This window comes from Diadema antillarum, unplaced genomic scaffold (assembly GCF_040938485.1).
Source record: "Diadema antillarum isolate AM-2024a unplaced genomic scaffold, OU_Dant_1.0 scf00000099, whole genome shotgun sequence".
In the NCBI taxonomy this organism is placed as follows: Eukaryota; Metazoa; Echinodermata; class Echinoidea; order Diadematoida; family Diadematidae; genus Diadema; species Diadema antillarum.
Window position 1 is genome coordinate 545,173 of NW_027270988.1, and position 23,709 is coordinate 568,881.

The 23,709-nt window shown below is 40.9% G+C and overlaps 1 protein-coding gene across 1 annotated transcript in view; it reads right to left on the minus strand.

Annotated features, from left to right (window-relative positions):
- Positions 1-23,709, minus strand: part of LOC139718761 (MAM and LDL-receptor class A domain-containing protein 1-like) — a 37,551-nt gene that overhangs the window by 13,465 nt on the left and 377 nt on the right. Inside the window, exons 2-20 of the mRNA XM_071630226.1 lie at positions 22,406-22,529; positions 21,553-21,738; positions 20,974-21,236; positions 19,598-19,688; positions 18,954-19,082; positions 18,306-18,565; positions 13,076-13,160; positions 11,748-11,978; positions 11,134-11,396; positions 9,448-9,535; positions 8,713-8,886; positions 7,408-7,562; positions 5,605-5,797; positions 4,717-4,857; positions 3,921-4,084; positions 2,840-2,924; positions 2,615-2,707; positions 1,386-1,529; positions 468-727 (exon numbers count right to left, since the gene is read on the minus strand). Of these exons, the coding sequence (XP_071486327.1) occupies positions 468-727; positions 1,386-1,529; positions 2,615-2,707; positions 2,840-2,924; positions 3,921-4,084; positions 4,717-4,857; positions 5,605-5,797; positions 7,408-7,562; positions 8,713-8,886; positions 9,448-9,535; positions 11,134-11,396; positions 11,748-11,978; positions 13,076-13,160; positions 18,306-18,565; positions 18,954-19,082; positions 19,598-19,688; positions 20,974-21,236; positions 21,553-21,738; positions 22,406-22,529 (3,129 nt within the window). The remainder of the gene's footprint in view (positions 1-467; positions 728-1,385; positions 1,530-2,614; positions 2,708-2,839; positions 2,925-3,920; positions 4,085-4,716; positions 4,858-5,604; positions 5,798-7,407; positions 7,563-8,712; positions 8,887-9,447; positions 9,536-11,133; positions 11,397-11,747; positions 11,979-13,075; positions 13,161-18,305; positions 18,566-18,953; positions 19,083-19,597; positions 19,689-20,973; positions 21,237-21,552; positions 21,739-22,405; positions 22,530-23,709) is intronic.

A 23,709-nucleotide genomic window follows, 5' to 3' on the forward strand; every position in this document is an offset into this window, starting at 1 on the left:
AAATGCTGTTAGTTTTCGAATTTTCGACCCATTTTATAAAACAAATGATGCACAGGATTATTTCGTGGCGTTTAACGCACTCTATCCTGTGCATCATTTGTATAATATCATATAATTGCATGTGTTGTTGAGCATTAGCCATGATCAATATCATGATCATACATGATACTCGCATACATATGCCCCCTGATTTTCAACATGGCCATCAATCAAAAACAATGTGTATTGGTGCATAAATCATTTGAGAAAAGTTCACAAGTTGGCAAGCCATTGACTGAGTCAAGTTTGTAAATGTGACATGCAAAAGCTTATGACACTTTTACTATTTTTTTTTTTTTTTTTGTTATGGAGAGGAATTGTAACTTAGCCCGTTGAGGGCGGACTGATTTTGCTATAACACACATTTCCCATAGACACCTGCCCGAGTATTCTTGGGACTCGTCTTCAATGGGTTAAACGTATCTTACCTTGTAGTCAGTAGTGGGGATGAATTCCACCTGGGCATTGTACCACTTCCTAGAGAGGGAGCCACTGCGAGACCATAGGACCGGACCGAGGCTGGACCCAACCTTGGCGTACACACTCAGCGTCCCCATGTCGGCCCCCCACATGTGGTACCAGAACTGAGCACAAATCTTCCCCACAGAGGCAGGGATCAGTGCAGATTCAAGCCGGGCTATGTTGTTGAAGTTATTGGAGGCCTCGGTGTAGATATAGAATCCTGCGACTGAAAGGAATGAAATACAAAGAGCTCATAGCCTTTAAACACCACCTCTAATACTTAAAGGGTAATAATTTCAGCATATTTCAGACCACGTAATACAGAACAAGATAATCAAAATGTGAAAAATTTATCGAATGAGTGTCTTACTGTGTGTTGAATTGTTCTATGATTTGTGGTTTATGGATTGTTTTGGCAATAACAACCAACACAAACTCTTCCATTCTCAACTTCTGGTTTCTCACATATTTCATTTTTTTCTATTGAAAATCTTGATTCACGTAAAACTAGACTCACTGAAGATATGCCAAGCCACACAATATGCTCTCTGAGTACTAAATACAAATGTTCTAGTTTATATAATATTTGAGAATAGAGTCAGAATTTCATTTCATATTGAATAGTTTGATTTTATTGCAATCTCAGTTAACACATAACCAAATTTGCCCTTTCTACATAGACCTAATTTTTCCATCATGTTCTTCTAAATTTTGGGAACACACTGAAGGGAAAAAAAAAACTTAAACAAACCTACAACTGCATAACAAATGTTGCTAGAGGAGCTTGATTTCTGGTGATATTTTTTCCAAGTGACACCCATCACCATCAGAGTTAAACTAAAAACTTTGTAAGTCAGCTTTTGAAGAGGTCATCTCTCTTGTACCTGTTCCCAGGGTGTGGTCAGTGGCTGGTCCAGTGTAAGTGGACGTGGTCTCCCCAGAGTTCCTGGTCCAATCAAAGCCGTCGTCTGTGGCCTGGGTGAAGGTACAGAAGCCCGCCTCAAAGTCACAGCTGTACACACTGGGACCTGTAAGATACAAACATTCATTTCTTAGTGTCATCAGCATAAAGGAGAGGTAAAAAATGCTTTCTATAATAAGCCTGCAGAACACTGTCAAATTTTATTGTGAAATGGAGACATATGCATAAGAAACATCTGAAATACCACTATGATTAGACAATTTCAAAAGTGAAATATCGCCCAAAGAGGTTCACCAACAGTGTTGCAATCTCAGAGTATCTGAACATGGTTGCTACATAATCACTGCTGCATAATTGATTTCAAATCGGGTCATAGTAGTATCCATTGAGCTTCTGTCTAGAAAGAAACGCATGCAGTTTGTTGGGAAAGACTTACTGCAAGGGCACAAGTGACCATCACATTATATTTTTTACCTTTCTACCATTGAAAATCACAGTTTAGATTTGAACACAAAAGGCTCCAAGTCAACTCAGTATCCTGGCAATAAGTCACTCCAGCCAGGATAAGTTTCTTTGTAAATCCTTGTGATGTATTGCATGCAAATTCCAAATAGTGGAAGATGAATTTAGATTCCCTCTATGAACTATGTTTGACCTCTCTAGCCCATATCTAACCAAGATACTGAAATCCTCATAGACTTTTTATGCTAATACAAGATTTACAAGCCTCATATTAGATGTCATGATTTCAATAATGACAGATGTCAAAACCACACTCACATCTTCAAGTTACTTTCACTATGCACATTGCACTGATTGTAAATACCAGTTGTGTCACATTCTTTTTGTTTCAGCTTAGCAACTTTGGTTCCTGCCAATAATCAAAATATCACATTAATCCCATGATGTCCCTTAGATTGCCAAACTAAAGAGAATAGAGTAGTCTCTGTGAAATAAACTTTCCTGTTGTTTAGCAAGGCTCTTATTGATTGCATGAAAAACAACACTATACAATTCTTTATTATACAGAAGAAATCATTATTCATGCTGGTATATAGAGGAGTCATTCAGTAAACAAAACAGTCATTCCACAGAATATTTTCAACAAATGAAGCAATTCCAATGCTGTCAATACAGATACTCTACAGATTCATACCAAGCCTTCAAAGTGACAAAAGTGTGATTTCAAACCTACTAGGTGATGGCGGTGGACAACGGCTAGTCCTGTCCCTGTGTCTAGAGTGGTCAATGAGGGCGGTCTTGGATCAGCCTGAGGTGGTAGGACTAAAGAGTGGATGTAAAGCACAGACAAAATATAATGTTAGATTTCTGTGCTTTGAGTGCCAAGTGGCTCAAAAAACCTTAGCATTCTACAAAATGTCCAAAAGTGCTTGGCACAGAAAGGCTAAAACTCACCTCCACAATAAGACTCCACAAACATGAGGTCATCCAGCGCAATGTCTCCCTCAAAACCTTGTCCAACAATCCCTTCAAATACAACCTAAAATGTCAACAAACAAACAAAACAAAAGAAAAATTGATACTACAATACAACCAAATATTTGCATAAATCTCACCAATATGATGTCCATTGCAATGCTGGATTGCAAATATAACTACTAATTACGAAAATTTCTGTCAAAGTTTGGCAGTTTGTTTAAGGCAGTTGCCATGTTGAGCAATATGTCAAACATTGATGCTGAAGTCAATCCGCTTTTGTTATGTATCTGAGACAATAAATCATTATCTGTCTCATCTGATCATGTAATCCTATGACAGAGGTTTTAAAAAACAAAAACAAATACTAGCAACTGGAAAAATAGGTTCCAGATAATTGGTTCTTTGCTTGCAAAATCATGTTATGACCAAGAAATTTTGGACAAAGGATAGATAAAAACACAATGTCAAATACAGATGAACCTCTCGTATCCGGACAAGTCGGGACTGGGGCTCATCCGGATAAGGGATTTGGCTGGATACGGGAGACTCAATGCTTATATACATGTACATATAAATACATACACATGTACTGATGTAGCCCATTGTAGTACCACATGTAGTAATGTGTATACTGCAACCTTTTCATTGTTACATTTGGGGATGTTTGGGAATGTTAAAATGTCTGAAGGTAAGCAATTTGGAAGGAAATTTTAATGTATGTTAATCATGTTGGAAGTAATAATGTAATTCATGAGTGTTTGTGTAGGAGTTCTCAAGGAGTTGGGAATCCCGCTTTTCTCCCATAATTATTAAAAAAAAATCACAGCGAGATTGCGTCCGTATAATAGAGAGATCCGAATAAAGGGAGGCCTGGATAAGAGAGGTTCTACTGTATATATATATTATTTTTAAACAAATGAGTTATCAATGACTGAAAGACATAAAGAACTCACGTAGTAATTCACAGAGGCTGATGATTGGTACTTGTCCCTCAGACCAGCGATCTCCTACATTGACACCATAGATCCAGAGGTCAGAGGTCACGCTGCCCTCTTACGGTCTCGAGGTAGATATGGAGCGAGCCGATCTGAGTGCCATACATGTGATACCAGAATCGCAGACACCTGCCTCCAGAGGGCGTGGCACTAAATGCCTGGCTGCGGAGGCGGGCCGCATCATTAAACACCTGGGGTGACGACGTCTCGATGAAAACAAATGTACCTGGAGCAGAAACGGTAGCTTTAATGACACTGACTCATTGATTTTTACACTGCCAAAACTATACCCTGATTTAATCTTTAGTTAACCATAACCAAAGAATGATACCTTCTGATCAGTAGAATAAAAAACAAAAAAATCCTCTGATAATTAGAAACAAAAACCCCTCCGCTAATAAAAAACAAAAATCCCTTTACTATCAAAAAACAAAAATCCCTCTAATGATAATAACAAAAAATCCTTCTAAGGTGTAAGAATTCATCTGTCAGATACCTATCAATCAAACTTTTGGATCCTTAATGGCATCAATGGCATGGAAATTTCCTGATTCTGACTGTATCTCAAAATACAACAATGTACAATTTGCTGCTGTAATTTATGATCTATTTTACATTCCAATATCTATTCTTAAATGATATCTACACAGTCCAGAGAGCATGAGAATGCTCATCAATATTAAACATGGACATGAGTAGGATCAGAATTAAGCCTTTCCTAAAACAAAAAGGTGCCACGAAAAATTTCCCTACCACAAAACTTCCACTTTTATAGTGTCATGTTCACAATTTTCCTCAATTACACACTGTGGAAGGAATACAAGCACACAGGTGAAGAACTGGAGCCACAAGAGTTACCTAAGGCTGTTCCCAGGGTGTGGTCTACAGAGGGACCTGTTCCTATGCTTGGTGTGCCACCTGAACCCAAGATCCAGTCAAACATATCCCCAGTGGGGTCATTGGTCCAGGTACAGAAGCCAGATTCAAAGTCACAGTCACCTATAGACAGTAGAGATGTGGGGACAGAACGGAATTATCACGTTGCCAAAACTCTCCACTAAGCACATGACAAGACCTAAGGTCAGTAGCACTAGTGATGAGCTACTTGTATGGCCAACATTTGTAAGCCACCTGTCAACTCTTGAAAGGCACAGAATTAAGTACCTGATATGGCATCATGTACTTCGTCTGACATATTGCAGATTCATATGAGGCTCTCAATAACATCTCAGGGTTTGTTGGATGCCAAATGATCTTGTTAGATACTAAAGTGAAACAAAATCTATCCACGCTGAATTTGTACAATGAGTTTTCTATTCATATCATACGAAAAACATAGAATCAACTGATTTCAAAACTGGACTTTTGTGTTACTATATATGTAGGAACAAAACTTGTTGAAGTTATCAAAATTGGCAATAAGAGGATTCTTACATGTACCTTTAATAGCTTAATCTTCTTTGCACTCACAAGTATAAGTGAGATTTCAAGCTTTAAAAGTTAGGGTGATGAAATGGTGACTACTATGTATGTTCCTTGAAGATATACATAGTTTGTAATGATAAGAAACATTCAACTGCTCCAATAACAATGAAAGTCTTCCTCCAAGACAACACATTTATAGTGTTTTTGTACAGTGTATATTTCAGTGAATAATACTGCTAAAACAAATATCCATTGCACTCAGCCAGATCAGGCAATAACGCCCTCACACAATCTACTGCAATCCTAGTCTTAGATTCATACCAGGTGTAAGGCAGGATCCTGCATACATGTCAATGTCGTCGAGCGCGATGTTGCCAAGGGCGCCATCACCGACTGTCGCCTCAAAGTAAACTTGGAAGTCGTCATTGATGGCCAGAGGAACTCGGGCCACGTTCCACTGGTCACCAAGCTGACCACTCAATGTGAAGTAGGGGGATGATAGCAAACCACCAACCTAGTATTACAAAGGACATTCAGAAAAAGTATTATACAGTCAAACCTGTCTATAGCGGCCACCCGAGGGATACGGATAAAGTGGCCGTTATAGACAGGTGGCCGCTATAGACAGGTAATCCAACTTTGTGTGCATTGCCTACATGTACATGTATCATCGTTGTATATACATGTACATTTATGTGTGTACGTATGCACACGTGTGTATCATGCATATCTAGAACAATGCCGGTGTTTATGAAATTGTTGCACAGTAGGCCTACACTAGATGTAGCATGTGCACAGTCATGAATTAGTGCATTATTGTGACTGAATAAGTGATGAATGCAACGGTGGCGATCACTGAATGTTGCCCAGAAATGACTGGCACGGCTAAAAAGCAGAATTATCAGCTCGGCTACGGCTCCATCGGGTTTTTGGCCGCTATAGACAGGTTAAAATCTACCGCGGGAAACAAAATTTGTGGCCGCTGGCCGCGTTAGACAGGTGGCCGCTATACACAGGGTCTTTAACATGGCTTTTCTCTCGGGGGGATTTTTCAGTGGCCGCTATAGACAGGTGGCCGCTATAGAGAGGTGGCCGCTAAGGCAGGTTTGACTGTATTTAAAAACCAAGCCTATCACTTAAAAGGATGGTATAATTTTGGTTAAGATGGAGCTTCAGGTTCCAACTTCTTTGAGAGATAATGAAAAACCTCAGATGAAATATGAAAGAGCATATAATTCTAGGAATATAAGTTTATTTGATGCATTTTGTTTCTGAAATGGCTGAGATATCCAAAACAAAAAGGTCCTAAGAAAAGGTGTGATCCACCTTTTATCAGGACCACTTTGTTTTCCTTTTTTTTTTTTGATATCTCAGCCATTTCAACAGTGATTTTCATCAAATAAATCAGCAACCAGTGCCTCCCCCAAGCAGAGCATAGCATGCACTTTAGTGCGTGTATGCAAACCTAAAAAGTGCAGCATGAACTCCCGACTTCATTGATCCTACCTGCCAAAAGATCAAAAATGCTTCAAAAATCCATAAAAATTATTGGATCACCTCCAAAATTCCATCATCTCTTCCATGTGTCATTACAAAACTTCCCTGTAAGTTTCATCAAAATCTGTTTACAACTCTTTGAGATATTTTGCACAAAGACAAACAGACAAACAAACAAACCAACCAACAGCAGCAAAAACATACCCTCCATGGCAGAGGTAACAAATCATCTATCTTGGTCCTTGTTTCAAGGAAGGGGAATGATCTAACTTAGATGTGAACCAACTCTGTAAAGTTCTGGTTGCTGCTACAACTGACATCTTCCCACTGTAATAAATTAATGACACAGTACCAATTCTGACATAAACTCTCTCAAGTTTAGTTGTGCAGATGTATATGTAACATTTCAGCTTGCAGCCATTTCTCTCAAAGTCAGAATGTTATGTGGCATTAGGTTTGATCTACCAAATCTCAACAAGAAAAGTCCCCCCATAGACTTTTTATTGCGCTTTCCAAGAAAGAAAGGAAATTACTTGTTATCAAAAACATGGCATGATTTCACCTCTTGCATCTCCTCCCCTTTTACAAAGGAAGTAACTTAGAAACATATCCAGAGTTTGAACTGACCTCCACTAGCATGGACAGGGAGCCTATGTTGCCCCCATACATGTGGTAGTAGAACTCCAAACAGTGGCTACCAGCAGCTGGGAAGGTGTGTGAGTAGAGCCACGCCTTTTCTCCTGGCACCCTTGGGGCAGCTGTGTCAATGTACATGTATTTACCTACCAGGGAGAAAATTGATAGAGTACATGACAAAGTATCAATGTAACACTTGACTGAGAATTTAGTGAACTAAATGTGACCTGTTACAACAAATGATTTAATGGTCAAACTGTCCATGATTTCCTGGTTTAGGTATTTTCAAATATATATCACAAGCTCAGCTGGATGTTATAGTTGCATGATAAATACGTTGGCTGATTCAATTAAAAAGTAACAAAATGATTACCAGAAAAACATAGTTTTGAGAAATCAAAATTTGAAGTTTACATGCAATCAATCTTGTAAAATTGGTCCCATTTTTAAATAAATACAATTGGTCAATTCAAGATGCAATAGTTATATGCCTCACAAACTAAATCATTCAAAACACTGTGAAAAGTAAAATTTTTGGACAGGAGATGGTTAAAAGATGAAAATTTAGATTTGCCGAGAAATATAAACTTTCATGTTGTCAGTCAAAATACTTTGTTGGTATTTTTTCTAAACTCTTAATGTCTATAAATGTATCAGTGTAATGTGGAAAAAGGAAAACAATTCTGTGTAGCTCTTAGGCTTGCATAGAAGACCACCAATGTAGACTGACCTACAGCTACAAAGTGGTTTGTCATTTACCACAGACTGTTGAAGAAACTACATAAGACCCATGTATCAGATAATTAAACCCTTTGTAAATTCCTTAAAGTTTGTTAATGAACGCATACCAAATTTGCATCATGCTTCAACCCATTTGCTGCTTTGAAACTATTCCATCATGGTTATTTATTGTTCAGCATTGTTGCAGGATTGATGTTATCAATTTGTCTTCTCATTGTAGAACCCCACGAAACAATCACTTTTCATAAGAAATATTTACTTCATTGCAATGTAGTGAAGTGTGGCGTAGCATAGTGTAGCATAGTGTAGTGCAGTGTAGGGTAGTGTAGTGAAGTGTAGTATAGGGTAGTGCAGTGTAGTGTAGTGAAGTGTAGTGTAGCATAGTGTAGTGCAGTGTATGGTAGTGTAGTGTAGTATAGGGTAGTGTAGTGTAGTATAGGGTTGTGTAGTGTAGTGTAGTGTAGTGTAGTGTAGTGTAGTGTAGTGTAGTGTAGTGTAGTGTAGTGTAGTGTAGTGTAGTGCCAAGCTCGTCAAGTTCCAGTCAGCCCTTCTTACCTCCCGCAGTGCCTGTGGTGTGGTCAGAACTTGGCCCCGATGTGGATGGCCCTTGTGGCCCTGTCCCAAGACTCCAATCAAAATCATCCAGGACAGACTCCTGGCTATAGCCACAGGTGGCAAAGCCATACTCAAAGTCACACATCGGACTGAAGGCTCCTGGACTCGGAGTAACTGAGTTACAACACAGACATAAAAAATATAATAATGATTAACTAAAACATAATGAAAGATCAATCAAGAAATAAAAGTGATTGACAATTTTTAGAAAGTTATGTCAACATACCGGTATAGCATGTAATTTTGAAGCATCATTCCAACAATATTCGGAACAGATTTTCATTAGTGTGCTCCCCTGTGGTAAAATTGAGAATGCAATGTCACATGAATTAGTAAACAATCATTTATTTCTTTGTACTTGTGCAATTATATATCTATTTGAATTATCTTACATTGGTCATTGACAAAAAGAATCAAAACAGATACATGCAAAAGCACATGGAAAACAACCTACTTATCTTTAACAATGGTAGCTTAATATTTTCTTTTTCCTAACACAAGATTGTGTTATGGACATTGTTTCACATATTGCCAGTTAGGATCCTCTTTCTCGCCACACACAACAGCATCTGGATGTGTCTGTGCAGTCATAAGTGACAGGCCAGTACAACATGGATTGTGAGGAGTGTTTGGGGGATGCAGAGTGATCATTAAAAGACTATCATTAACAGTTACCTGCCAGGCAGTCCTGGTTTTCAAGAAGGATGTCATCAATGGCCATGTCGCTGCTTGGATCACCCGTCATGACGGCTTCAAACACAACCTGTGGAAGGATCAACCAGTTAGAGCAGCACACAGGATTATATTTCTACCACATATACAAATATACACACTCAAGCAAACTGGATAACTGTGCAAAACTGATTACACTGATCACAGCATGAGCTTTTTCTTCTGATTAACCCTTTCAGCTCCACCAATTCAAAATAACATTGGTAAAACATTCAAGCAGGTGACTGATGGTACTAACAGGGGTTAAACCTTAATGTCTTCAGGCACTCAGTTAATCTTGCCAACCTCTTTCATCAGAAGTCAGTAATCTATCCAAACTTGACCTAGTTGCAAAGTTAGTATGGTCAGGAACCCCCCCCCCTTTTTTTTTCTTATGTGCTTTAATTATTATCTCAATAATTTCTTTTATCAATATCATTATCATTATTGTTGTTGTTATTATCACCATTATTGTGTATTAATACACTTTGATGTACACATTGTATATGTTTGATAACTTTCAATTGTTGGTTGACTCTCACTTTCATTTTGCCTCCTCTTGGTACACCTTTTAGGGCTTACTGTTTCCGCAGTTACCCACCCCCCTCCCTTCCCCTTGCTGTTGCTATTTCATTCTTTTCCTTTCTTTATCCCTCTGTTGTTCCTTATCTTCTTTGATGTTGCCTCCCTATTCATCCTTTTCCTTCAATGGTTGCCCCCTGGTCCTAAGGATCCTTACTGACCCTCCTCTGCCTTTTGTCTGTCCACTCTCCTGCTCTAATCCCCCTCCCTTTACCTGTTGGGCTCCTTGCCCATGACCTCCTACCCCCTCCTTTTGTCTCTTTTGTTGTGTCCCTAGCCTGTCCCTGACTGTTCCTATTGTGTGAAGTCCTTGTGATTGCTTTCCCTGCCTGCTTGTCATTTTGCCTCTGAGGAAGATTCTGCTAGGATCGAAAGCTCAGGCCCCTTTTGACTCCAGTTAGTAAGGTCAATGAGGTGTAGCAATGTGCCTCAGTCCAACAGAAAGGCCATGGTGACACAATAGGGCTTAGGGGGATTAGGTAATCTCTATTCTTTTGAAAATTAGTTTTCAGATGTCTGAGCAAAAAAAAAAACACTCTAGCTTGTGTGCCACTCAGTGAACAAAGCAGGCAGACACTACTGGTTAACCACCAACTAGACTTGAAACCCTGTAATTTACTAAGCATCTTATACCATTCTGATGTCTGCTAATTAGCTATACATCATCATATAGACTTTTGTAGATTACACCTGATCTAGAATGACAAAACAGCATGTTACATGATTCCCTTCCAATACAGCAATAATGTTTCAAGTTTCCCTTCGATATTTTTGCACAGCATATGAATATCAGTCTGGCAATAATTAAAGGATGTAAGCTGTTGGAGTAAAATATGCCTTACAGTAGACAGAAATATCATGTCCAGAGGAGTTTTTTTCTATCATTTTTGACATTTATGGCTCTCCTCCAGAGGATTCTGTGAAGCCAGAGGCAGTCTCTGCAGAACATATCCCCAACGACCAGATACTGACCGATCTTTCGGTCAAGTCTTTCAGATACTAATTAAATTGTACATGCCTTTGTGTGCACTACTTATGAAAAGTTAGGACAAATTTTGAGGTACTCACACTGTAGGTCTGTGTGCCAGAGAAGGGTACCCTGGCCACTAGCCACTGGTCACCATGTGTGCCTGACCGTGTCCAGTGCACAGTCTCCGCTGATCCAGACGACGTCAGGACATTCAGTGTCCCGACATTCTGGCCATGCATGTGATACCAGAATGTGAGGCAGGAGTCAGATGTGACGGGACTGTAGAGGGCGCTATTCAGACGAGCTGTCTGTCCGACGGTGGTGGTATCTGCTTCTGTGTACATGTATGATCCAGCAATACCTGCAAAATGCAAACACAGGAGATCTAAACGATTAACTGAACTTTATCAGCATATCCTTAAACATTTTTGGCAAGAAGAAATCTCATCATTTCTTGCTATCTCTTATGGATATGAAAAAAAAAGCTACAAAATTTTCCCTGAAGATAAATAGATATGTTTTTTTTCTTTCTTAATAGTGATACAGTTTCCACATACCTACACATAATTATGTATGTGGCAAAAAGTCAAAATAACAAACTCCTAATATCAATCATGTTTGATCTTAGTCAATAGATTCCATTTCTGAGTTTCTCAAAGCATGTCATACTTTTTTTTATATGTAACATACAGAATATCATTTTCCATCTTACTGATGCTGCCTGCATGGGTGTGGTCATCACTAGGACCAGTATTTTGTGTTGGGGTGGGGCCGGAGTTCCTGGTCCAGTCAAAGCCGTCACTGCCTGACTGCACATAGCTGCATAGGCCCCCTTCAAAGTCACAGTTAGCTGGCCCAGCTGGGATCACGATGTGGGGAGCAGTGGTGGGGATGGGGCTAGAGGGGGGAAAGGTGGGGCCAATGTCTGCACTGTAGGGGCGCACTGTATTCAGAAAAGGGTGGGGAGGGGGAGAAGTAGATAGCATATGGAAGAAATTGAATATCATAACAGTCAAGACACTTGGAATTCACTTACGTATGATGGTCAGGTGTCTATGAGATATCGTGTCATAAATTTTCTTTGAATTCTGATACCAGTATTATCAAGAAGCATCATGGAAGCTTACAGTTTCCATAGATGCAAGGGTATCAGATACGGAGAAGGTGGCTCCAATAATAAGTGCAAAAAGCTGAGCTCTATTATGATCATTTTTAGTACCTTCATGACCCTCAAGGATGATTGTCATGTCATGTGTAAAGAAAAGAGTCACAGCATACACTGTAACCCCCAACCAAGTAAATGCAACGAAGAGTGCATTTTTTGTCTCTTTTCATAAAAATGTGACAACGTACGGTACCAGGTATGTAGAACCAAACCTACACATGGTCTATTGCATAGTTTGCCAACACTAATAGACTGATGTTCAATCCAAATGAGGTATTTAGTTATCCTAATGCCAAACTTACTGGGTGCTGAATTGCCTGAAATGCCCAGACAAACTTCTCTGAACACACAAGTTCACAGAAATTATGCTACATGACAGGCTTCCTTTATAATGAGTTATCATATCATGATCAAAATGTTTTATTTAGCACTCATAATCTATCCACTTACATTGTACCGGTAATCTATCATTCAACTTCAATCAATACCATACTGATAGTGAATTCCATTTTCTCTCTAAACATATTATTGATTGTGTACTTTGGACCCTGATCTAGGCCTGCAAATTTCAGAAAAGAAAATTTCGAAGGAAATCATAATTCACCAATTCAACTTCACAAAAAATCCAAAGTGCTCCAGGCATGATAAAAGTTGTGTATCATACCACAATTCTTTTTTCCCCAACTCATAGACCAAACAGATATTGGAACATCAGTGTAGGCCTATAACCAGGCTTTGAAATTACAAACAAACAGTTACTGATGCTGCCTGATGAAGACTTTGTTTAATAGCACTGGAGAGAGCATAGATTAATTCTGACAGGAATGATGTAAGAATTTATGGGCTCCAGCTGAGCTTGAACCAATCCTTTGTACCTGGGCAGTTATTGTCTGTGACGATGACATCATCCACAGCAATGGTCCCTGTGGTGGAGGAACCCGCCGCTCCCTGGAACACAAGCTACGGGATAAACGAAAAATAAAATGGTTGAAGACTATCTTAAGGTGGATAAAAACACACCACTGGAGGGTAACTTTACTCCTAGCTCATTTGCATTGTACTGGAATAGGATGCATACACCATACAAAATATATTCCAACAAACTTTGGTCAAATTACATAGCAGATGAACAAAAAAGAAAATAAAGATGATGGTGAATGCATGTAACATGCAGATCTTGCTGTTACTTAATTAGACTGATCAAATTGTCACATCTTTGTCAATCCGAGTACTGTAACATATAACATTAGATCGCTCTCGATCACTGCCAAGTGTAGAAATGGTATAAAACACAGCATTCCCAGGCCCCCCCTCCAGATCTCGGCCGTCGACCGCACGATCGCGACGAAAATTGGCACACACATTGCCTATGATGTAATCTAAAATACCTTGAAGTTAATTTTTCAAAAAGTTATCATTTATGCTAAATTATGCTAATTTATGCATAATGATGCGTGAAATCAGACTATTTGGTATAAATCACAAAATAAAGCTCAAAACAGGCACATTTTTTGTGTAAATATTCTTTTTAGTGTCCTTAGCAAATGTAATTCAAAAAAATTGTGATATCAGAAAAAAATTTTAAGTATTTTATTGTTTTTTTGAATTTATGTATTTCTTTGTTTTTTCGACTTTATGTTTTTCATTGTTTTTTCGATGAAATTTGTGCACGACATCACTCCGAACAAGAAAATATGTTATTCGCTGATTATAATCAATAAAACACCAAAATAATCATGCTTTTCTGAAATTTGCCTGTAAGCACAGTTTGCATTGAAATTGTACACGAATTCACGTTTTTGAGCAATTTTTGGTCCGCGTGCATGAACATATTTATGCATAACTTCGGAATCGCCTGTCCGGGCGTCGCAAATTTGGTGTCAAAAGATGCGCGAGACTCGAAAGAAAAAAGTCATGAAACGTTGTGGCGAAAGCTTTTTGCGATTGCGATACATCGCACGGAACGTCGAGGGGGAGGGCCTCAGAGGCCCCCCCGGCCTAGTTAGGGTTATAAATCCATACTTGCCAACATTTTCATTTGAGAAAGCGGTAGAATCCAAGCAGCGCTAGCTTGAATGCTAATGAAATCTTTTGAAAGCGGTAGTCTCCCGCCAAATGCGGTAGAGTTGGCAAGTATGTAAATCCACTGTGATGCCTGTAGTGATGGTTTGGGCCAACATTATGCAGACTTGAGATCACAAGATCTGCAAGGAATAGGATGTACAATCATACTCCACAGATCATCACGATCATCAACCCAACGTTAGAATCCATATCAAAGTTTTCGATCTTCTCGAGCAGAGGCAAGTGCGGCCTCTGTCTGACTACTGCAAATAACGTTAGAGTCTTAATATACGTCCGTTCTTGATTGGCAAACTTTTACGCCCACGTAGTTTCTAATATGGTTTATAGACCTATTGCGTGCAACACCTTGAATGACAGGCACCCACCACCACCCCACCTGTACCCCTCGCAGTGGCCTCTGGCCGCCCGGAGTAGTCGGACAAGTCCGAGGGACAACAGTGCAGTTTTTCAACTGCGAGTTTAATTACATTCAAATAACATGATGTAACTAATGTACAGTAGTTCGATTATCTCTATGATAGCAGTATTACTTACTTAGTACCCCAGTCACCCCATAACACTCATTGTGCTTTTACGACTGAAGTGAAGAGGTAGCACGTCACGCACTATTATAGCAGTGACATCGAGAACCAAGGCCAAACATTCGCTAGCGCTCATCTCTATCTCGGCGGCTAGTATACATTTTTTTACGAATACTAGTAGTGCAGAGGCTCGGTTTATCCAAGGAGGTATGAGAGGACCATTATACCTCCTTGGTTTAGCGTTTGTTCGTTCGTGCCCGGCGTGGGATCCTCTCACATCGTACTGAAGTCCCGCGCGCTCTCCCCATCTTTATACCGGGTGCCGGGATGCGTTATTTTTTTAAGACGGCACAGATTGGGGCATGGCGCGTATTAAACCTATGGGAAAAACGTTGGGTTAGGGTTTATGGTTAGGGTTAGGGTTACGGTTACGGTTACGGTTAGGGTTAGGGTTTGATGGTTAGGGTTAGGATTAGGATGAGGGTTAGGTTTAGGGATAGGGTCCCCAATAGATTTTTAGGGTCCCCACTCTGTGTCGTCTAAAAAAAAAAAACACGCTCCCGGAATACCCGCTCGCCAGGGTTGCATAACGGTTTTGTGGGGATGGGGGATGTGGGATGGGGACGGGACGCGTGGGTCAGTGGTTCCCCACCCCTCTCGATCCCCGTTAGACGGGATCGAAGAATGTAAGGGCGGAACCTTTGGAAATTAAATGGGTCGTCTATTTTTTTCCCCGATTTATATAGGGGGTCTATATTTTTTAAACTTTTTTGCGAGTTTGTGTGTGTGTGTGTGTGTGTGTGTGTGTGCGCGCGCGCATTGGGGCGGGGGGGGGGGGGAAGGGGGCACCCTAGTTCCGCGGCCCCTAGACAGGCCTAACTTAGGTCAGAAAATCAAATAGGCCCTCGGACCTGTAAAAGTGGATATTTTCGCGCGACTAATTTTTCGCGCTCGGCGCGGTAACAAGATCGGGTTTCGCGTGTTTTTAAGTCCGCGGTATCAAGATATCAACTACAGGAACATATGGCAAGCAAAAACATTCGCGTGCTTTTATTTTTGCACTAGTTTCTGATTGCGCGAAATGCGCGAAAATTTCAACACCGCGAAAATTTCTACTTTTTAATTAAGTCTTTGAATACCCAATTTTGATTGGCTGATGCCTGATTTATGTTTCTTAGCAAGGCCAAGATAAAGTCTCCTGAGAAAGGCGAAATGTCATTTTTGCTCAATTGCTTTCACCCTTAGGGCCTAATTGGGTCCTGGGAAAAGTTGACAATCACTGGTTTTAACATCAGAGAGAAAAGATGGTCGGCTGCGGGATAAGATTCTCGCCTTCCTTCCCCAGACTTCTTGCGTCTTATTGACACAAAGCGGAATTCAATTTTGAGAATAAAATCTTACATGTTACATACAACCTGTAGGTATATGCTTCCGTGTGTTGACCGCAATAATCAGCTCCGCGCACTCATAATCTACTATAAATAGCGAACTTTAGATCTGCGACGCTAATGTTAAACGACGCGCCTCCTCCGGCCGGGATGGACAACGGTTCAGAAAGGTGTCTCGCACACGGGGTTGTGCTGAATACCTTGTCTGAAAACGGCGTCTTTGCGTCGCAGATGTAAAGCTCGCAATTAGGCCCCATAAAACACGGATCCTCAAGGATCTACACGGTGATCCGGGGAGATCCGGGATAGTTTCGACCTCGATGGAGCGTCGACGAGCGTTGATATGACTGTACACACGGTATCAACACGGCACTACACGGATAAGGCCGGAAGAGAGCCGCGTCTACGGGGCTAACGCGGCCAACGCGGCATCTACACGGATCAACACGGCAGCTACACGGCAGCCACACGGACCATCCCGCATCTGCCAACACGGCAGTCCCCGGATGACGCCGGATGTTTTTGACCTCCAAAAGTTGCCGTGTTGTCCTCCCGGATGTCCCAGAATGCCGAAGGCGTCAACACGGATCTCTCCCCGGATCACCCCGGATCAGATCCGGGGTTGATCCGGGATGTCTATGTGACTGAGGCATCAGTACGGGAACCCCGGATCTGATCCGTGGTGTTCCGGGGAGAGATCCGTGTTGACGCCTTCGGGGAGGCCAACTCGACAACTTTTGGAAGTCATCCGGCGTCATCCGGGGACTGCCGTGTTGGCAGAGCAATCTGGGATGGTCCGTGTGGCTGCCGCGTAGCTGCCGTGTTGATCCGTGTAGATGCCGTGTTGGTCCGTGTAGACGCGGCGCTCTTCCGGCCTTATCCGTGTAGCTGCCGTGTTGATAACATTGTGTACAGTCATATCAACGCTCGTCGACGCTTCATCGCGGTCGAAATTATCCCGGAACTCCCCGGATCATCGTGTAGATCATTGAGGATCCGTATTTTGTTGTGTGACTGGGGCCTTAGATCCGCGTCTGCATGGTCCGCGTTTTCCTTCCGGAAGCTGCCCGCACGACGAAGGCTTTCAGCAGGAGCGTTTGAGCAGAAGAGGATGAAGTAGTTGCAGAAAGGCGGGATGCCCCGCATTACGATATCCTCATGACAATAACAGACCAAGTTGCCGAAGGTGTCGGAAAGTTGATTTCTGCGTGCAAATTTCGGTCTCGATTAAAATTGAACCTGGCCTCCACTAGGGCCCGGACAAGACGCCGGAACGCAAATTTATTAAGATCCGTTTTCATTCGGCAACCTCTCCGCATGTTCTGGACAGACTCCGATCCAGGCGCGTTTCCGCACATCTGGGAGAGGGCAACATTTTCAACGAGCTGCATGATCTTTCGTACAAGTCCAACCATGGACCCGCTTATGGACTATGAACGGAGGTCTTTCTTTGATCCCATCATCACCGCCGCCACGTCCTGATTATGTGCATCTGTGCATTCAAATTTTTGGGCGATGACGATTCTGTAATCGTGCATCGTTGCTGACAAAAGAACTGTTTACCCTTTCGGGTCATGTAGCTGAGCTGCCTTTTCAGACTCAAATGCCTTTGAATAAACACAATAGAGAGCAGCAAACCTTAAAACATGGCATGGCCGTCGGCTGTGAGGATGAGATCAAAGCAGGAAGGCATGTTTAAAATGTTTTTTGTGATGCTTTTGATAGAAACAGGTGCATGAATTAATTAACGGGCGATGAAAGTTCATGAGTATATTTGTATTGTGCATCAGTGAAGTTGGAGGAAAATCGGAAAATCCGTTCAAAAGTTGCGAATTCTAAAATTCTGATTAGATTCATGTGACGTCATCGCTGCATATGAAGACTGCAGCAATTCATGATTTCACAGTTGGCCCTATACATGTATATAGGGTAGGGTAACGATATAGAGAGAATAATCTTCTAGCGTCATTCATCTAGCATAGGCCCTATACTAAAAAAAAAGCACTTGCCTTACCTCTCTCGCGAGGCAGGTCCAGGGGTGGCGTTTCCCTTAATATACACTGACACACAGATACATCCACACAGACATTCATATTTTATACGATAATTACCCTGTAATCATTATCTTGTGAGACTGGCAGTTGACCATAATTCCACGACGAGCCTTGAGTTGAGTCTAATCTCCACCTGATGACGTCAGGTTGTCCGCTGATCTCCTGAGCAACGACGATGGCGCCAGAATCCACACCCTCGATGTAGTACCAGAAGGTGACGCAGCGTCGTGTGCCCGGAGCGGCGGTGAAGAGCGAGCTGACGAGCCGGGCCGAATTGCCGGGGGATTGATTGGTGGTGTCGAGATAAAGGTAATAGCCTGAAGTCGGGTTTTGGAGAAAAAAAACCCAACAACATTATTCAGAAAAGTCACAATAAAAGTCAGAAGTAGGGCTGGCCCACTCTACCAATATCGCACAAGTCAACACATCAAGACACACACTATTATGAAAATGTTAACCATTAACATAAGTATGAGTTACAACTTCGTATCCACCATGCATGCCATGCAAAAAAAAAGAAAAAGAAAAAAAAGGTGTCCACAATACATGTGCCTTTAAGTTAAAGAGAGAGATCGCAATAATAAGAGGGAAACACTATTTTGTTATGTCATAATGAAGAACCACAAAGTTAAGTAATTGCATGCCAGAATGTCGTGGATCTGAACGTAAAACTTTTTTTGTCCAGCAGAAAACGAGTGAAGGTACCTGCTGCAGTCCCCAGCGTGTGATCTGTAGAGGGCGTGCCTGCCGAAGCCTGCTTTCTGATCCAATCAAAATCGTCTGAAGTGACGTCATTGGTCCAGGTGCACAAATCGTCTTCAAAATCACAATCACCTGCAACAAAGAGAACAGTTATCATAGGAAGTCATGGGAAATCCCGGGGTATATTGAGCAAACATGGCAAATGAATGTTGAAATCAGATAATGCTACATGGGAGTTAGCTAGTAATAAGAATCCGTTGCATCAATGGCCTACGTCAGCAGTTTACGGATTAAGTGTCAGGATTATTGCTTTGTATGTGATGGGAAGTGTTTGTGGAAGGAAATAATACCATTAGCTATGGCTTCGACTTCGCCTAGACAGTTCTTGAAACTGAAATAATTCATAAGAATGACGTGTGAGCTTGTATCCCTGACACAGACTTGACGTGTTTTGTTTTGTTTTGTTTTGTTTTCCTTTTTTTTCAGTGTGCGATGGGGGCTGCAGGACGGGGGGGGGGGGTCAAGATCAATGTTGTGATTTATTTTCATTTTTCATTTTTTTTTACGAGCCAAAAGTGGGGTAGGTGGGGCTGCAACACCACTCCTCCCCCCCCCCCCCCCGTTCCGCGGCCCTGCTTGACACCCACCTTGAGCGAGACACGTGCCGTCTGTGATTCTGAAGTCATCGATGGCGATGTCGGAGGTGAAGCTTGACCCAACGACGCCCTCAAAGACAACCTATAAAAATTTTATCAAATTGAACGAGATGTTAAAGATCGACCTTTTTTTATGACTCTGCTTTTGAAATGAAACGCGAATTCTAACAGTATAACTGGTATTTTCAAGCTATTTATGTCCCCTGGAGGGGGTAGTGTATTGTTGTTTTCTATAATTGTATTGTTCTATTCTTTGCTTACTTTTATAAGATTATGCTTTTTCTTCAAAACAATCTCTTTAGAACATTTATTTAGATTAAAAACCAACCTCACAGATACATGTATTTACGTTGCAACTAACTATTCCTGATTTGAACTGTGTTACTGAGATAATAATCTGAAATGTTATTGTATACCTGCTTAGCCATCTTAGGGGAATACAGAAAACAAGGAAAAGTAGAAATTACGCAGTGCGTAATATATGTCCCCGCCGGAAGTAGCATTTTGTAGCAAAATGTACAATATAGGTCAAAAATCAAGGTCAAAGGTCAAAGAAGTCAAAGGTCAAAATTCTGTGTAGAAGTTTTGAAGCGTTCACCTAGTGCCATCACATAAAGCAAACGGAATTGAAATCGGGTAAGAAATGGCGAAGGAGTAGCATTTTGTAGCAAAATGTACAATACAGGTCAAAAATCAAGGTCAAAGGTCAAAGAAGTCAAAGGTCAAAATTCTGTGTAGAAGTTTTGAAGCCCTCACCTAGTGCCATCACATAAAGCAAACGGAATCGAAATCGGGTTAGAAATGGCGAAGGAGTAGCATTTTGTAGCAAAATGTACAATATAGGTCAAAGGTCAAGGTCAAAGGTCACGACTGAAATTCTGTGTAGAAGTTTCAAAGCTCCCATGTAGTGCTATCATATAAAACAAACAGAATCAAAATTGGCTCATAAATGACAGAGAAGTAGCAAATTGAAGATTTTGATCACACACGGACGCACACACGGACACACGGACGGACACACGGACGGACGGACACACGGACGGACACACGGACACACACACGTACGGAGCCCGTTTCATAGTCCCCTGCTCGAACTCGTTCGGCGGGGACAAAAAATCGACACAAGTAACATAGAAGAATTTAGAATGAAAGTCTTGGACCATTAAAAGAGTACCTGGTTTTGTTTACTAGTATTTCAATCGATAACTCGCAAAAAGAAAATTACAACGAAGCGGTGTGGCTCTTATGATTTTATAACTTTGCACCCCTATTAAAAAGAAACAAATGAAAGTCTGTTGTAATTGCTCTTCACACACGAAAGGAAGACTGTTCCGTACAACTAAGAGAAAGAAGTCAACGAAATTCACCTGGTAAGTGGGAATGGTGCTCACAAAGCGCGCGATGTACCACTCGTTTCCCTGGTCTGCGGAGCGGCTCCAGGCGGGCAGTGATTGGCTCACTGATCCGCCGCTCTGCACCACGTACACGTTCAGCGTTCCGATGCTGGATCCGTACATGTGGTAGTAGAACTCAACGCAGTGACCACCGGCGGCTGGGTAAGATGGCGTCCACAGACGGGCTTCGTCACCCAGGACTTGAGGCGAGGAAGACTCGATGTACATGTAATAACCTTCATCGAAAAGAAATTGATTGCCCTGAATGTTTCACCCAGGGGAAAGGGGGGGGGGGGGTCGAGCTCAGACAGACCCACTCGTGTCCGATTACCTTTGAACAAGAAATTGCTATAAGAGTATGCACATCCCATGAATAATTTGAAAATAAATAATTATTCTATCATGCATATTGCATGACTTCACACCTATTATGCAATCTAATTTCGAACGTGTATAACTTTTTCTAGGACATTTTCTGTAAGTAATCATATTCTTTTTATTAAAAATGAAATATTGATAAACGCAATGAAATCACTGAAATAAATCCCTTACCGGCGGAAGTGCCATACGTGTGGTCGTTTGGTGGTCCGGTATCCGATGAGGGCGTGTTCGCACTCTGACGCTGCCAGTCGAAGTCGTCGGTCCCGCTGACGTCCTGGTAGAAGCCACAGATGGCGGGGTCCTCGAAGTCGCACTGGACGATGGCGGGAATCGAAGAAGGGCTCGGCGTGACGACAACTATTACAAAAGAATTTTGATAAGATTTACAGTTGTCTTTCAATCTTTATTCATTTCTTCTTCTTTTTTTAATTGTCTGTTTTTCTGTTATTGTAAAAGACAAATCATGAAAACTCCCTAACGAAAGCAATCACACAGTGGATATTGCAAATTCCTTATAACCTGACAAACGTATTTTCTAGACGTGCAAGTGATTAATGCACACAACAGGGAACAGATAAACGAATATAGCGACCTCAAGTAAGTGAGTTCTCTATTGACGCTTAAACGAGTTTCCTAGTAATGCAAAATCAAGATAAGCTATTGCAATATTAACCGTTGGGATCAAGTCACATCAACTATCAAAATTCATTAATGTGTCATTAATGTAATTCTTGTCACACTTTGTTATTGTACATAAGCGCGTATAGAGGATTAACATCATTGTTGTAATATTCGACCAGATTCATCTACCAATTTCCATGTATTATGCGAAATCACATTCCCATCCAATCAATGCAACTAACAAATAACAACAAAAACGTTTAAAAGAAAACAAAATATGACGTACTTTCATGTTAACAAACTCCTACTCTGTGTTTCATTATGTCATGAATTTTGTCTCATTTCATTTTGTGACCTTTATCTGCTCACTGGGCAGAATGTTACTCCAAAATACTCCACTTACCTTGAGGACAATAACCGCTGTATATCTGCACGTCATCTATTGCAATATCCCCCGTGAAATCAGTGCCCACGACGCCCTCTATAGTGACAACGAATCGATCAGCATCTTGACGAGTAATATCCACCTGTCAGGGGAAACGTAATATCTTCTCCTTCAGTGTCAGACAATCTGGAATTTTTTTATAAATGTATCCAAATGCATATACTTTTGAAATGTCTTAGGTTTTGTCATTTTCTTCTGAAACATTCTTCACTTTTGTCATGTGGTTATACTATCAAGGGTAAGGTGGTCTCCGTGGTTATGGATAGATACGTTTTCTTTATTCAAATAATGACGAGGGAAAAGTAAATAAACGAGTACAAAAATGGATATAGGTAATCGGATTTATGCATTCATAAACAGGGGTCAGAATAAAATTTAAAAACATAAATCAGAGTATATAAACATATTATATTCACACAATAACGTGTACGCATACCTACATAATGCAAATAAATGTACAAATCCCTACAATGTATATCGAGATAGATACACTATATATATAATATACGTGTAAACATACATTCATATACAACTGTAGTTGAGATCCCTCTCAAGATGTAACTTGTTACAATGCACTCCCGTTATAACAAATTAAATACGGCTATAACGAAATTCTCGGTACAACGAAAGAACACCACCGGTCCCGAAGACTTCGTGATAACCGGAGTGCACTGTATTAAAGTGGCCATGAGCTATTTTAGGATTTTCCCGTTAATTTTGATATGGGCGAAAAAAAAAATAATGATCCCAGAGGATAATCGGATCACCTAATTCTATAGTGCTAGTGGGGAAGGAGAGCTAGACTTTCTCTTTACCGCAGTATCAGAATATTGGTCTGTATATGATCTCATGAACCGACATGAATTGACATTAGAAATTGATAAAATGAGCGATGTTGTAGGTGTCGTTAGCAGTACACACCACATCGATAGAACACAAGACTAGACAAAACGTCGTAATTAAAAGAGAAGACAAGAGAAGACAGATTTGCAAACATGAAATGTGAGGAACCTACTGAAAAGCAAGCTTGTATCGTATAGGTCCTTAGATGAATGTTGAAGTTATAAACAATCAACCTAATAACGAAAACTATGAAAGGAAGGAGTGTGACGTAAAGGAATAGACAGTAAAAAGAGCAAGAGAAACAAACAATGAGAATACATTAGAAAATATCGAGACAGCCACCTGTAATATGCTTACAAGATTTCTCGTCACCCGAACAACATACAGTAGTTACGTAACTGTAACAATGTGCAAAATGC